The sequence below is a fragment of the Mus musculus genome, chromosome 3 (assembly GCF_000001635.26).
Source record: "Mus musculus strain C57BL/6J chromosome 3, GRCm38.p6 C57BL/6J".
In the NCBI taxonomy this organism is placed as follows: Eukaryota; Metazoa; Chordata; class Mammalia; order Rodentia; family Muridae; genus Mus; species Mus musculus.
Window position 1 is genome coordinate 20143621 of NC_000069.6, and position 13384 is coordinate 20157004.

Below are 13384 nucleotides of genomic sequence, written 5' to 3' on the forward strand. Positions count from 1 at the left end.
TACTGCTCTGGGGACAGTGGAGATGGGTCGTTTACCTCTAGAGTAATGAGGTTTACTAGGGATCAGTGGATTAACCCTACATGGCTTAGGGAAATCCAGGCGCTTGGCCCGGGCATTTCTGCATTTCACTGGCTTTAATCCATTTAAACCAAGAACAACTGACTTACCACTCCACATCATACAGCTCTTTTCACTTACCAAAAAAAGATTCTTAATGACAAAGTTATATTGCATGCATGCCATGAGACATTGATTTTAGCAAGAATGACATATCCCAGTCTAAGGCAGGGACCCTTGGCCCAGAGTCTCATTAGAAAGCTGGTCCCAGCAGAACCGTGGTTGCATAACTGCCTGTCAAACACCACAGGCTTTCAAATATTGTAAGCTTTAGAGAGGCAGAAATCCAAACCTGTGCTACTTAGGACTATTCTTGTTCCTTCAATTTGGTATTGTGCTTAAGTGAGAGGTTACGATAAGTTTTGAAATATCAAGTCAATGGGTGATTATAGGAACACAGGTGAGGGCAGTCAGTGACATCCAAGAACAGCAGGAGAGGACAGATAGCTGACTGAGAAGGAGTCTCTTCAGACGCAGAGCAGAGGGGAGGAACACAGCTGCCAAAGAAAAGACCTGAATCTTTTCCACTTTATCTATAAAATCATTAAGGCACTAGCTTAGCTGTTCTTTCTACTCAGAGAAGTGAATCTTAAGAAATGAATCCATAAAATGAACAAGGTAATAAGGATGTTTTTATTCATGTATAATCATTCTCAGAATTTATTCTAGGGAATGTTTCAGTGTGGGCAACTTGGGAAAGAAACATAACAAAACAACCAACCAATGCAACAGCAACAGTCCTCTACTCCTCCCCTTGTACACCAAGGCAGAGCTGAGAAAGACTCCTCTCACAGCCGGCTTTGCTGCCAGCTCAGAGCCAGTCGGAAAGTTGCTGTCCAGGGCTTTTAGCATTGAGTACTCAGTGACTACTTGACAAATGCTTGCATGAACCTGTCCCTCCCAAGACTGTGGAGAAATAATGAGAATGTAAAACAGTTTGGTTTAGAGTCCACAGGCACACAACCCATTAGTCCCTTCCTCCTCCTCTTTCTCACAGTTCATTTCTCCTTGTTCCAAAGCTAAGAGCAGACAGATGGCTAAGAAAATGGATCAAGAGTACAACAAGAAAAACAGTCTTAAGAAAAAGCATATATGTACTCATTAATTTTGAAATGCCTCAGTCCTTCCTTCTTTTGTTGGGCAAGTTCAGTACAAAGCCAGACTAACTACACAGATTAGGGAAGGTACACCAAACCTATAAGACATGATCAGATTCTCAGGATATCAAGGAAAATTAAGAAACTGGAGCAATACCAACTTTATTACAGATCCTTGATACAACTTCAAGTAAAATAAAATCTAATATTCTGCTACAAATATTTATTCTCTATTTTCTCCAAACTTTAATTATAATCCCAAGTTCTAGTACATAAATTAAAAATTTAGGGTAATTAGGGTACTTTTATTATAACAATTAAAGCTACTATCAAGACTAAATAAACAAACAATAAGGCACTCCCGATTGGGCAATATGAACTCTTGTAACGAGTTTTTAAAACTAACACATACAGATCCATAAGCAGCCTTAATGTAGGATATTTTAGAGACACAGGGGAAAGAAAGTACAGTCCAGAACTTGTGCAGACTGAGTGCAAATTTAGAGGCCAAAGTGTCGGCTTCATCTCACCCCATGAGTGCTTATGGTATCGTGATCTCTTTCTATCGTTAATACGCCTGAACTTCATCTTCTTCCTCTGAAATTTTTGTGTATTATCCTATAAAATCTAATGGACCTTCACAAAAGCTATTGTTCAGCTTTTCAGGAAACTTAAATAGAGAAGAAGTTTCAAGCTAATTTAAAAATACACAAAACTTTATAGGAAATTGGACTTAACACTTGCCCCTAAGGAAAACAGAGGCTAGTAATGAATGAAGTATGTTGTCACTAGTTGTAATTCTGATAGTTCAGACACTTGGGAAAAAAAGAGAAGTCAAGCCTGGTTTGCCATATTAGGATGCTTCTCCTGGCCAGAGGCAATTGCTGAGGGATGTGACTGAAGGCTGGTGATTAGAAGAATAGCAGGCACATTCCTTCTCATTAGAAGGGCTTTAAAAGCAGCTGCAAAAGCCCAGCCATCAGCAGCCCATGTGGCTTGTCAGAGACACCAGGCTCCAATCTTTTGAATGTGACCAAGAGATTAAGCAGGACTTTGAAGATACTCAGACAGATACAATGATCTGCTAACAAGTTTTCTGTGGCAGCAATCTGACACTGCTGATACTCAAGGCCCTGATAAATGTATGTGAAAGGAGAAGGGGAACCCTGTGGGTGTTAGAAGATATGCACAAGAGAAAGGAGTATTTGAAAATGTTTGCCTCCATGCCTATGACTTAATACCTTAACAACAAACATTTTTAAGATACGGTCTCACTGGGTATCTCTAGCTGGTCTGAAACTTGTTATACAGACAAGGTTGGCTTTGAATTCAGAGCTGTGCCTCTTCCTCCTGAGTTCTCTGATTAATGTGTGTGCCATCATGCCCAGCAACAAAAATACTCTAAAAGTACATTAATATATATTTATTTCATATAAATATATTTATATAATAAATACTATATTACACAGACTATATTATACATAATTTAAAATATAAAAATATATTTATTGGGATAGAGAGAGGCTTGTATGTAAGAGTACTTGTTGCTCTTGCAGAGGACCAAGGTGACTTAAAACAGTCAGTAATGTCAGGTCCAGGGACTCTGAAGTCCTCTCTGATCTAGCTGGGCACAAGGAACACATGTATGCGGACAAAACATTCATCCACATAAAAATAAAACGTTATATATTTATAATTTTTACAAACTAAAATATATTAAAATTTATTAATATATTAAAATAAAAATAAAATTTATTAAAATTTTGAGACAAATCCTAAACCGCCACCAGAAAGTTGTTGTTTATTACTGGCATTAGGTATAAGCTCCATTAATTGCTGTCACACAGGTGCTGCTCCAAGGGAATGACAACACATCCCTGCAGAGAAGGGTAGGCTCCTAAGGAATGGAGTTCGCTAACCTTGCTGAATCAAACTCAGCAACACACCCCTCCAATGCTACTTAGTTAAGATTATCTAGTTTATTCTTCTACTGAATTTAAACATGTTGAATAGCCAACTGCTTAACTTTTTCACTTTGAATACCTGAGAAAGCCCATCCCTTTGCCAGGAGCAAGTGAAAAGAAGGTCAGGGTCTGGAACGCTACAGTTAAATGAAGAATCATGTTGCAGCACAGAGAATCGCAGAAGTTCACGTTCTGACTGAAAAGGCAGACACACTTTCCAAGGAACACTGCACACACTCAAGCTGCTTAGCAACGGGCCCTCCGTGACTAGGGCCTCCATAATGCACAGTGCCTCTTGGCTGCTAGCTGTTAACTTCATTTCCTCTTCTTTAGCTGTACCCTGAATAACTTAATATGGCATGTGACTACTGGGATCTGAACTGCAAGCCACTAGACTAGAAGCTAGAATTCCTTTAGATGATGAAAATCACATGGCTTTTAGGCAGCTGGCAGGCCATCAGATATATTTTAGAATTTGACTCACTTTCTAAACTTGAGAGTGGTTGTGCTGGCTTTCTGAGAAGATTAACCTTCCTTCAATTAGAGTATAGGAAACGGAAAGAGCTCTACCTAAAGCAAAGGTAGAGTCGCAGTAGAGTTCTGCTAAAATCACTGCTTTCTATTTTTGCTAAGGCAGCTGTCTTTAGTGTAAGGATCAGAAATGTTCTACATGTTTAAACATGAATATTAGCATATTCCCATTCTGTTCATGAGAACAAAATAGTCTCAGCTAAAAGCATGTCAGTAAAGTGACACTCTCTTGTCTATTGGTCCCAGTGAACAGTTAATATTTTCTTAGCGTGGCTTAAGCAAGACAGTAAGAGAGAGAGAGAGAGGGAGAGAGAGAGAGAGAGAATTGTTGTCACTAAGATTGACATTTAGTATGTTCCTTGACTGCCTGCCACTTACCTTTCCTGTTCTCTCACTGATCCTGAGGCCCATCAATTCAGCTAGGCTGGCCAGCCAATGTATTTCAGAGATCCTCCTGTGCTGGATCCCCTATTGCTTGGGTTACAGAAACACTCCAGCACTCTGTTCCCACTAGTTTCTTACATGTGCCTGGGAACTGAACTCAGGTTATTACAGCTGCACGGCAGGCACTCTACCCACGGAGAAATCTCCCCAGCCTGACTACCTCCTCCGAGGTGCAGCACGGAAAGCGCTGGCATAGAACAGAGCACTTGACCCTCAGCACTGCTGCTCTGGCAGGTTGGATAGGGAATTGTGAGGGGCTTTCCTCTGCACTGCAAACTATTACGCAGTGGTGTCAGCTTCTACCCTCAGCGAAGACCAATGTGTCCAAGCAGAGTTCCGAAGGCTGAGGCAGAATGGCAATGAGCTTACGGCCAGCCAGAGCTATACAACTAGTTTGGATACATGAGCACGATCTGTTTCAAGAAAACCAAATTCTCTAGAAGTAGCCACACACCTCTTGGTTTTGGATGGGGTGGGTAAAGGAACAGAGGGTACAACACAGAATCATTCCTAGCTGAAAACTATTAGCTCAGGGGGTAAATAAGCCAATTAGTGAAACAAGATAGAAGCTTATCCCTCCTTATTCTTCGCAATGAGATTATAAAGGGCTGTAAATTCCAAATCTTCAGGCAAATAACTATACAGAATTTGATGTCTATGACAAGGGGGGGAAAAAAAACCCAACATATGCATAGCCTGAAATGCTGTGAAGCTTCAAGCTTGACTTCAGCAATGTTACAAAAGTTCAGCTTAACCTCTGAGACGTTAAGATTTTTACACCTTTATAACTGGTTAAGAGAAATGAATGAACCTCTGCATGTCTTCCTCTAAACCTCAGCGTAGGGATCACAGGCCAATCCTCCACGTGGGCGCTGTGGGTGCAAACAGCTGTCTTTGTGCTTGCATCTCAAGTGCGCTTACCTACTGAGCCATATCCCTGGACCCAGGAATTACTCTTCCTTGATGATCATGGCTCAGTTGCAATGAGAAAGCCTGGTTCAGCTTATTCTGAAAGACCCATTTACTTCAAATCAAAGGCATGCTCTTAGGAAGAAAGAAGCTGCTGAAGCAGGCATCTGCTACAGTGCCCAGGCATCTGACCATCCCCGTGGTTCCTGCTTGTGACTGGCACAGTCAACGAACGTCTGACACTGAGTCGCTACTGACAGGTTTTATACAGTGTGTCCTTTCTGTCTTCACTAAGTAGATTACCTTTTCTACTTAAAAAACCATTACCAGCAGTTTGAAAGAGAACTGCTTTTGTATGTTAACTGCTGGCTTTGTCTTGTGAAGTTTCTGATGTTATTTAAAACAATGGCCTGAAACAAATACTACTAGTTCAGCTGCTCATATTCGCCACCGATGAGCACTTGCCTAGCACATTCAAGGCACTAGGTTCAAGATCTGACACCAGGAATAAAGAGAAGAGAGAGAAGAATTTTCTGAAAGACATGTGGGCCTATTGGGAGCACAAAGCTCCTTTTGCTCACAGATAGCATGAGGAGACAACACTCAGGGTTGCCTCTTCAGAGAAGAGGTGTAGAACCTGCTTTCTGCCCAGAGGGTGGACATGAAAGTGGTTAATGGTCTAGATGACCTCTGTGCTATCTGAATGACCGAGCCCAGATCAGAGACTTCCCTATGCCCTTTTAAGGTAACTCTTGTAGCCTATCTACAGAACTTATCTTCATGAAAGAAGTGACAGCACTTTGCAAGGAGCTTCAATGTAATTATCCTTTATTGTGCACTTAGGATAGTGTTACACCAAGAAACACTTCTCCAAATTATACTGTACTTAAGCATTCCTGAAATTAAGTACCCAGCATCAGACTTTACAGGTTTGGACCAACCCCGCCGCTCAGTAGTGTTGAACCGATTTCATTCTTGTATCACTTGGACTATACTGCATGCCCTAGGGTTTATAGAGACCAACTTAGGCCTATGTTATCTACAGCTATAGACATACTCACACATACAAATAAAGGCTTCCAACTTAGTCAATACTCCACTCGTCAGCTGTGAAGATGGCATTTTACTTAATACATAGCTTTATAGAAAATGAGCCTTTGGAAATAGAGATTGTTCACACAAGGTTTGTTTTTAACAGCTTACAAAAGAATGCCAAATTATCAGGCTGTTTTCTTCACAAAACACTGGATCCTTGTTAGCAATGGGTACCAAACACTTTTGAAGTTTACTTGGGTTTAAAAACAGAAGTAATGTTTAATTCAGTCCTAGTGATTGAATCCAGGGTATCACATATTCAAAACAAGCAAGCGGCCACTATTCTTGAACTTAGCACTAAGACAGAAGTGTGTCATTCTTTGGTTTTTTTTTTTCAGTTTTTAAAAACTAACTCTGATTTAGATAGGGGAAAGTCACTTAAGCATCTGCCTGGATCTGGAGAAGGATTTACCTGGCCTGACTGAAGCCTGGTTTGATTCCACCAGTAAACAACAAACCCAGTTATGATGAATACCACTTGGGGAGGTAGTGACAGGGGATTAAAAGTTCAAGGTCATTCTTAGCTACACAGTGAGTTTGAGGCTAGTCTGGACAATGTGAGACCCTGTCATAAACAAAATGCACAGAAATACATATCTGTCTTAGTTTAGGTTACTCCGATACAGCCACAGATGTGTGTGTGTGTGTGTGTGTGTGTGTGTGTGTGTGTGTGAGAGAGAGAGAGAGAGAGAGAGAGAGAGTTAGTTAAATATATAGAGACTTACTAGTAGCTTATCAAATGCATGATAGCAGGTACTTACCATCAAAACTACCTTGCTCAGAAGCCAGATGCAACAGCTGGTTATACGTTTCAATGGAGGGTTGATAGACAAAGACTCCAGAATTGAAACAGTCAGGCCACCCTGGGTCTGGTGCTGCTGATAATTCTTCTCTTTCAAACAGATCATCAATATTTGAGAGGACCTGGTTCAAGGAGAAAGACAAAGAAAGGAATTTCAAGAATGTTCTTGCCCTGGCACACCCTTCTAAGGTTCTCCCGGTTACCCAAAACAAAAGATGGGGACAGCTATATGGCAGCCTAGGATTATTCTCCTTCATCACTTGACACTTCTTATGATAGTGGCTTTATCTGTCATGTCTTGATAGCATTTCTCAAATGAGTAGCAGGTCTCCCTTACTATGCACATCTTTTCAGCCCTTAAAGCCACACTCACCAGAGTATCTGCATCCATGAACACACATTTGGAATACTGAGTAAGTGACCAGCAGTGGAGTTTAGTCAATGTGATGCCCAACTCAGGTCTCTTCATTAAGGTTAGATGAGCAGAATCACCACTGTCCAAGACATCTACCATGATGACGTCATCAAAGACAGTCTCTAAAACTTTTCTGTAAAAATAAGTTCCAGAAAGCATCACATATACTCTTTTCATAGCACATGATACACTTACTTTAAGAGTATTAAGAGTATTCCCTTACTCTACTTCATAACCTGTCAATCACAAGACAACGGGTGCGCTGACATAGTCTACCCTCTTACATCTGTCTTTATGCACTTCAGAACACACTTTATGTGTTCACGTGCACATGAAGTAAATCCCATAAGTAATGATAACTGCTATGATGTCACCTAACTTAAGAGTGTGTGTGTGTGTGTGTGCACTCATCAGTTAGAGTGCACACACAGGAGAGCATGTGCGTGCTGAAGTCACTGGTCATGCTCAGGAACTATCTGCTTTGGTGGTTTTTGTTTTTGTTTTTTGAGAAATCTTTTCTCAGTGGGACCTGGAACTTACTGACTAGGTCAGGATGGCTGGCTAGTGAACTCCAGTGATCCAACTCTCTCTGCCTCCCTAGTGATGATATTACAGACATGTAGCACCATGATGCAAGATTTTTATATGGGTACTGGGGATTGAATTCAGGTTTCCATGTCTTTAGTGGCATGTTAATGAAACAGACACTGTATCTAGCTAGAGGAAAACTGAACGATACGAACATTTAACTACTGAGAAGCCTTTAACAGAAGAAAGATTGGTGTTGCATTTCATCTCTCAAGTTAGGTAAGTTGGCTAACAAATACATTTTAGTTCACAGAGCAACCTTGGCCTTGACACTGGCGACTGTAGTGAGTCATGGTAGTGGGGTACAAGACCAGATCTGGGTGTTTCACATCCTCACTAATGGATATATCAGAAGAAAGAGTTTGGAGCACCTTTCTCAAGAGCCATGTAGGATCAATGTCATTAATGTGGAAGATACATATATATGTATATGCACATATGTATAGTGCCTTATTTTTTAAAGGCCCTTGGCCTATGTTTACATTTTAAAAAAATATAAGGTATTCTCAATTTCTAAGAAGGCCAGGAGGTAGTAAAAACAAGACAGCACAAAGCTGCTGAAACACCAAAATCTTCTTAAGTTTACTATACAGATATCGCAAACTGAATTTCCAAACTCAAAATGAACCAATGAATCAATAAGCAGCTTACACTTCGCAGCATGTGTCCCCAACAAAATAGCAGTTTCAGAAGCCTAATAAGAAGGACTTTATTCTCTCATACATAAAGATCACTAGGTGACAAATATCAGCTAGAAATGACAATGTTCAATAGCACCTGAAGGTTTCCTTGTTTGCAGGAAACAATACAATCCTAGTTTCATTTGGGGGAAAAGGACTACAGACGAGTGAGGACAGACAGAACTTGGCAGGATCCCCCTCAGAAGACTCAGTAAGGGGGCAGTTCTCTCTCCTGAGATGGAATCAGGAAGATGGAATACAGACGGAACCTCCCTGGAGGAATCCTGGGACATCTCCCCAAAATGGGGAAGGAATGTCAAATTCCATAATCTTTAGCTTGGCATTGATTATCTGTTTTTACTTAGTGCTCCGCTCCCCAGGAAGGTGCAGGCTCCGTGCCACTGGTACAAGGGAGAAGAGTGTTAGTGTTCCAAGGACAAGGAGACAGACAGGCAGGTAATCTTTACCTCATGGAGTCTGAAACCTGTGGGCTGGTGAGTACAACCATCCTCCTAGTAGTCCTGTGCTGTTTCAAAGATGAGCCCAGGACCAGCGCACCTTTGGCATAGGCATCGTTTGTGGTCAGCGTCACAAAAGCCTGATCTTAATACAAAGAAAAAGAAGCATATCTCAGCTGAAAAGAATTTTCCCCAGGTGTTCTCTCAACCAACAGTTCAGCAAAATCATCTCACAGATCAACTTAGTTAATGAGGCAGCGGCCCCTTTTGTGGGAAAGCTCACACAGGTATCTATCTAGGAATAGGCTAAACCTGCAGCTTAGCAGGAATGCCAGGTAACCTCCAAGACGATCACAACAACCACAAAACTCAAACCCCAGTTAGAGTCCATACAAATCCTTAGAGCAAACTGTACCCCGGGAGTGGAGCTTAGGAAACGGGTGGTGATGAGAATATTCCGAAGCACACTTCCTTGCTCTTACAAGGCCTGGTGAGTGGTATTTTCATCCAGGCAAGATCCTCCTTACCCACCACCCCAGAAAGTAACTGAGCATCTGCCAAGACTGAACTTCCCACAGCGGCCTTACCTACTAGAGACCAATCACTGTTGGTGAGTTTAGACGCCGACTCTATCCAACCTCTCTCTTGTTGTCTCCTTCCATCTCTATCTCCTTTCTCTGTCTTTTCTTTATCCTAACCCACATTCTTCCCTGGGGTCCCAATCTGCATGCTTCCGAACCTTCCATACGTTAGGGAAGCGTTCTACCGATAAATTATGTTCCCAGCTTTTATTGTTCTGAGCTAGGGCTTGGCTGCATAGACCAAGCTGACCAGACAACAACCCTGTCTCCAATACCAAGTACTAGTAATTAAAGGTGTAACCCATGGCCAGCTGCCTTTACTTTTCTGGGAAAATGAGCAATATACCACCTTCCCCATTCTCCCCTCCTCCCCTAACAAGAGACATGGACATACATGCCAATTTTCCCAAACCCCCATCCAGAACAGAAGTCAAACATGAATTCTTTCTCCCACTGAAGAGTCCTCATTATATCAGCCTGTAAGATTTTTCAGGCTTTTTGTAAGATTACTCTGGGGACCACCTCTGACGGGGACTTTAACATTAGCAGTTGCTGGGGCTCCAAAGCGCATAGGGATCCTAAGGTTCAAGCTCCACAGCAGTCATTTGGGGTGACTGATGTCCAAGAAGAGAGTTAGGAGATTTTGTCAGTGTTACTCTCAGGTTTCCTCATTTCCCCTTGCTTATTTTCCGGTGTGGATGCTAGAAGCAGTGGGAATTCCACTGAGCAGGGACAGTGTGGTGGGTGGGTTGTCTGGTTATCCAGCGCATTCCCCAGAAGGAAACCTGAAAGCCATTTTAACTCATACTACCGGGCCATCTTTCAGAACAACCCACTACACTACCAAGATGAAGAAAGTTGTGAATTCCCTACCTCCAGTCAATTATACTCTGTAATGACATTTGCCACATCCATCAACCTCGGCTGATACTCGCCTGTGTTATTCTTAGAACATTTCTGAGACAGTAACATTTCAAAACCATTTTGCCCCAAAAGTACTTAAAAATGAGCACAATGTGTTAAATCCAAAGAGACTTCAGGAGGTGGCGGAGAAACGTAGAGGTGGTGTAATAAACGGGTATGTAAAAACTACAGGAAGCTACGCTATGCTTTCTCAGGTTAAATTAACAAAAGGAGGGGCCAGATGTTATAAACACAAGCTAAAACACCAGACTTAGCCTACAAATGGACAGTAAGACAATTGACAGCTGGGTGGTTTAACCTTCAGATGGCCGTTCAGTTGCTGTCATAACCCAGGCTACAGCTTCAAGCTTTCAGAAGGGCCAGTTACCTCTAGTGCCCAGTCCTGGGGTTTATTCGCCTAGGGCCTGACACTTTGCAACAAGTGGCACTGAGGCCCGCCCGGGGCGCTAGCCGGCTCCCATGTAGCAGCACCCGGCTGCTGAGGCCTAAAAATAGGATCAGTGCAGCGGCCAGAGCAGGGCCGCAACCCGGTGTTTCCGTAGGGCGCCTGCTGCTCCCCATGGCAGGAGCACCTCCGGGCTCCGTGCGACCCCGGTGCGTCCGGCGCCCGCCCCACCCCGCCTGGCCTTCCCCGGATGCGGGAGACGGAAGCCACCGCTCTGCAGCGCGGCTCGGTTAGCAGCCGGAGCCGCTCTCCACGGTTCGCGAGCTACCCGGAGCTTCCCGGGCTTAGGGGCGGCGACGTCGCGGGACCCGGTTACGCGGGGCGTACCTGTCATAGTGTGGCCGGGTGGGTCGGAGGAGCCGGGCGCCGGTAGGTGACCGCGGCCAGCAGGGAGGGCGGGAGTCCGCAGCCCGCCGCTCTTATAGCGGCCGTCACGTGGCCGCGCAGGCTCAAGCCCAGGCCGCATCCTCCCCGGTGCGCACTGCGGGCGGGGCGACCCTGGGGACCCGCAGGCTGCTGTGCCCAGGGGACACCTGTTGGGGACTGCGCCGCGGGCGTTCCTTCCAGGGCCTGGGAAAGAAAGGGGGCAGAGCTGTGTGGCCTGTGGCAGGAAAAGGAAGGGTAATAAACTTTCAATTAACAGAGACCTCTCGAAAGCCACGCCAGTTACAGTATTCATTTAAACTTTTTAAACTGAAGAGAACGGTTTTGCCAAATATTTAGAATCTTACCACTGGTTTTAATCAGGTAGTTAAGACCCTTTTACCAAGTCAAGGGCATAGGAATCCCATAATGCCATATACTTGTAGGTAGGAGAAACTCAGGCTCAGAAAGTTAAGTTACTTTGCTATGATAATAAGCCTTAAGAGGAGAGGTTTGTTTCAGATCAACACACTCCCATAGAAAGCCCCAGTGCCTTTAGCATACTGGTTCTGGATAAAGGGTAGTAAGTTCCCGTAATTCTGCTTAGGTAATTCAGTTGTTTCGGTTCATCTATTTCACAAATCTTGAAGGCCAATTTGTCATTTCAGGGGGGAAGTTGAGAAATACTTTTCTAATGTAGCCTGCACCTTGCAAACACAATTCTCCCTCCCACCCACTCGGCCCAAGCACAGCAATGGTGGATCGGCGCTCTGTAAATCTTTTCTCAATAATGAACGGTGACAATATCAACTCAAAGCAGGAAACAGATACTGAAGAATAGGGAAAGACAGCACTGCAATCCTCAATATAGTCCTCAACTTACAGTCGTTGCTGAACTTCCAATTTCCAACTTCATATTAGTTCAAAAGCATTATCCATCATCAGAAACCACTTTGAATTTTGATATTTCATTGGTTAGTGATATGCAATATGGTATTCTTCCATGATGCCGAACACCTGCCCCAGTCCCCAGGCAGCAGTGAGAGCATTAAGGTAAACACATAAATGCTACTCTTTTGCTAGGCTATGGCACTGGGTACTAGATGTGGCAGAAGATTCTATATATTCACAGAGGGTCTATAAAGATACAGTCCCACACCCATCATCCTAGGCCATATCTACACCATTGCTCCTTGGCCTGTGGGCTTAGACCTCCTCCACTAGACTCAACCAGTACAAGTTAAAAAGTCAATTTTTGTTCTTTAGTCCAGGTCTCCTAGAGGCATCATTTGAAAACTACACTCTATTTTTAACTGATATTGTATTAACTTTATACATTTTTGCAGTATTGTCAGTTGGGCTTACAATGTGTAGTGATCAGGTCGGAGGAGCCAGCATAGAATAAGATGTTTTTCTTTTCTTTTTTAATCTGCAATGTTAGGGCTCAAACACAGAGTCTTGTACACATCAGGCTTGTGCTGTCCTCCTGCCCTGAGAAACTAAGGTGATTATTTTCATTGTTGTTTGGTACAAGGTTTAGTTGTGAAGGCAAAGCTGCCCTCCTATTTCTGGCCTAAAATGAGTCTCCTCCCTGAGTTTTCTGAGTGAGAATACAGGGATACACATAGAATCGGAATCTTTTTCTTTCTTTCTTTTTTTTTTTTTTCCAAGACAGGGTTTCTCTGTGTAGCCCTGGCTGTCCTGGACCTCACTTTGTAGACCAAGATGACCTTGAACTCAGAAATCCGCTGCCTCTGCCTCCCAAGCGCTAGGATCTTAAGGTCAGAGCTTTTGAAGTGTTACCCTTCACGAAGCTCTTTTGAGTCCTTCCTAGTCTTTCCATACCCACTGTGGCTTGAAGGCCAATGGACCATGTTAGGAAGACCTTCTAGTACTTGGCATATATGTCATTTTTAAGAAACAAAACTGCAGGGCAAAGGGAAAACACGATTTTCCACTTACTCAAACCTT

The 13384-nt window shown here is 43.1% G+C and overlaps 1 protein-coding gene across 4 annotated transcripts in view, besides 1 other annotated feature; it reads right to left on the minus strand.

Annotated features, from left to right (window-relative positions):
• Gyg (glycogenin) overlaps nucleotides 1-11497 on the minus strand; it is a 33035-nt gene extending 21538 nt beyond the window's left edge. For 2 of the 4 annotated variants that reach the window (NM_013755.4, NM_001355261.1), the window contains exons 1-4: nucleotides 11378-11496; nucleotides 9110-9245; nucleotides 7333-7507; nucleotides 6919-7081 (exon numbers count right to left, since the gene is read on the minus strand). In NM_013755.4, the coding sequence (NP_038783.1) occupies nucleotides 6919-7081; nucleotides 7333-7507; nucleotides 9110-9245; nucleotides 11378-11384 (481 nt within the window). In that variant the 5' untranslated portion in view covers nucleotides 11385-11496. Of the gene's footprint in view, nucleotides 1-6918; nucleotides 7082-7332; nucleotides 7508-9109; nucleotides 9246-11377 lie in introns of all 4 variants that reach the window. The other 2 variants (XM_030252640.1, XM_006535482.4) reach the window with 2 other exon arrangements.
• Nucleotides 799-2394: an enhancer, noted in NCBI's record as "VISTA enhancer mm86". NCBI's record gives its function as "enhancer in: heart[4/4]" and the evidence as "EXISTENCE:transgenic organism evidence [ECO:0001131][PMID:17130149]".
• Nucleotides 11498-13384: the final 1887 nt, after the last annotated feature.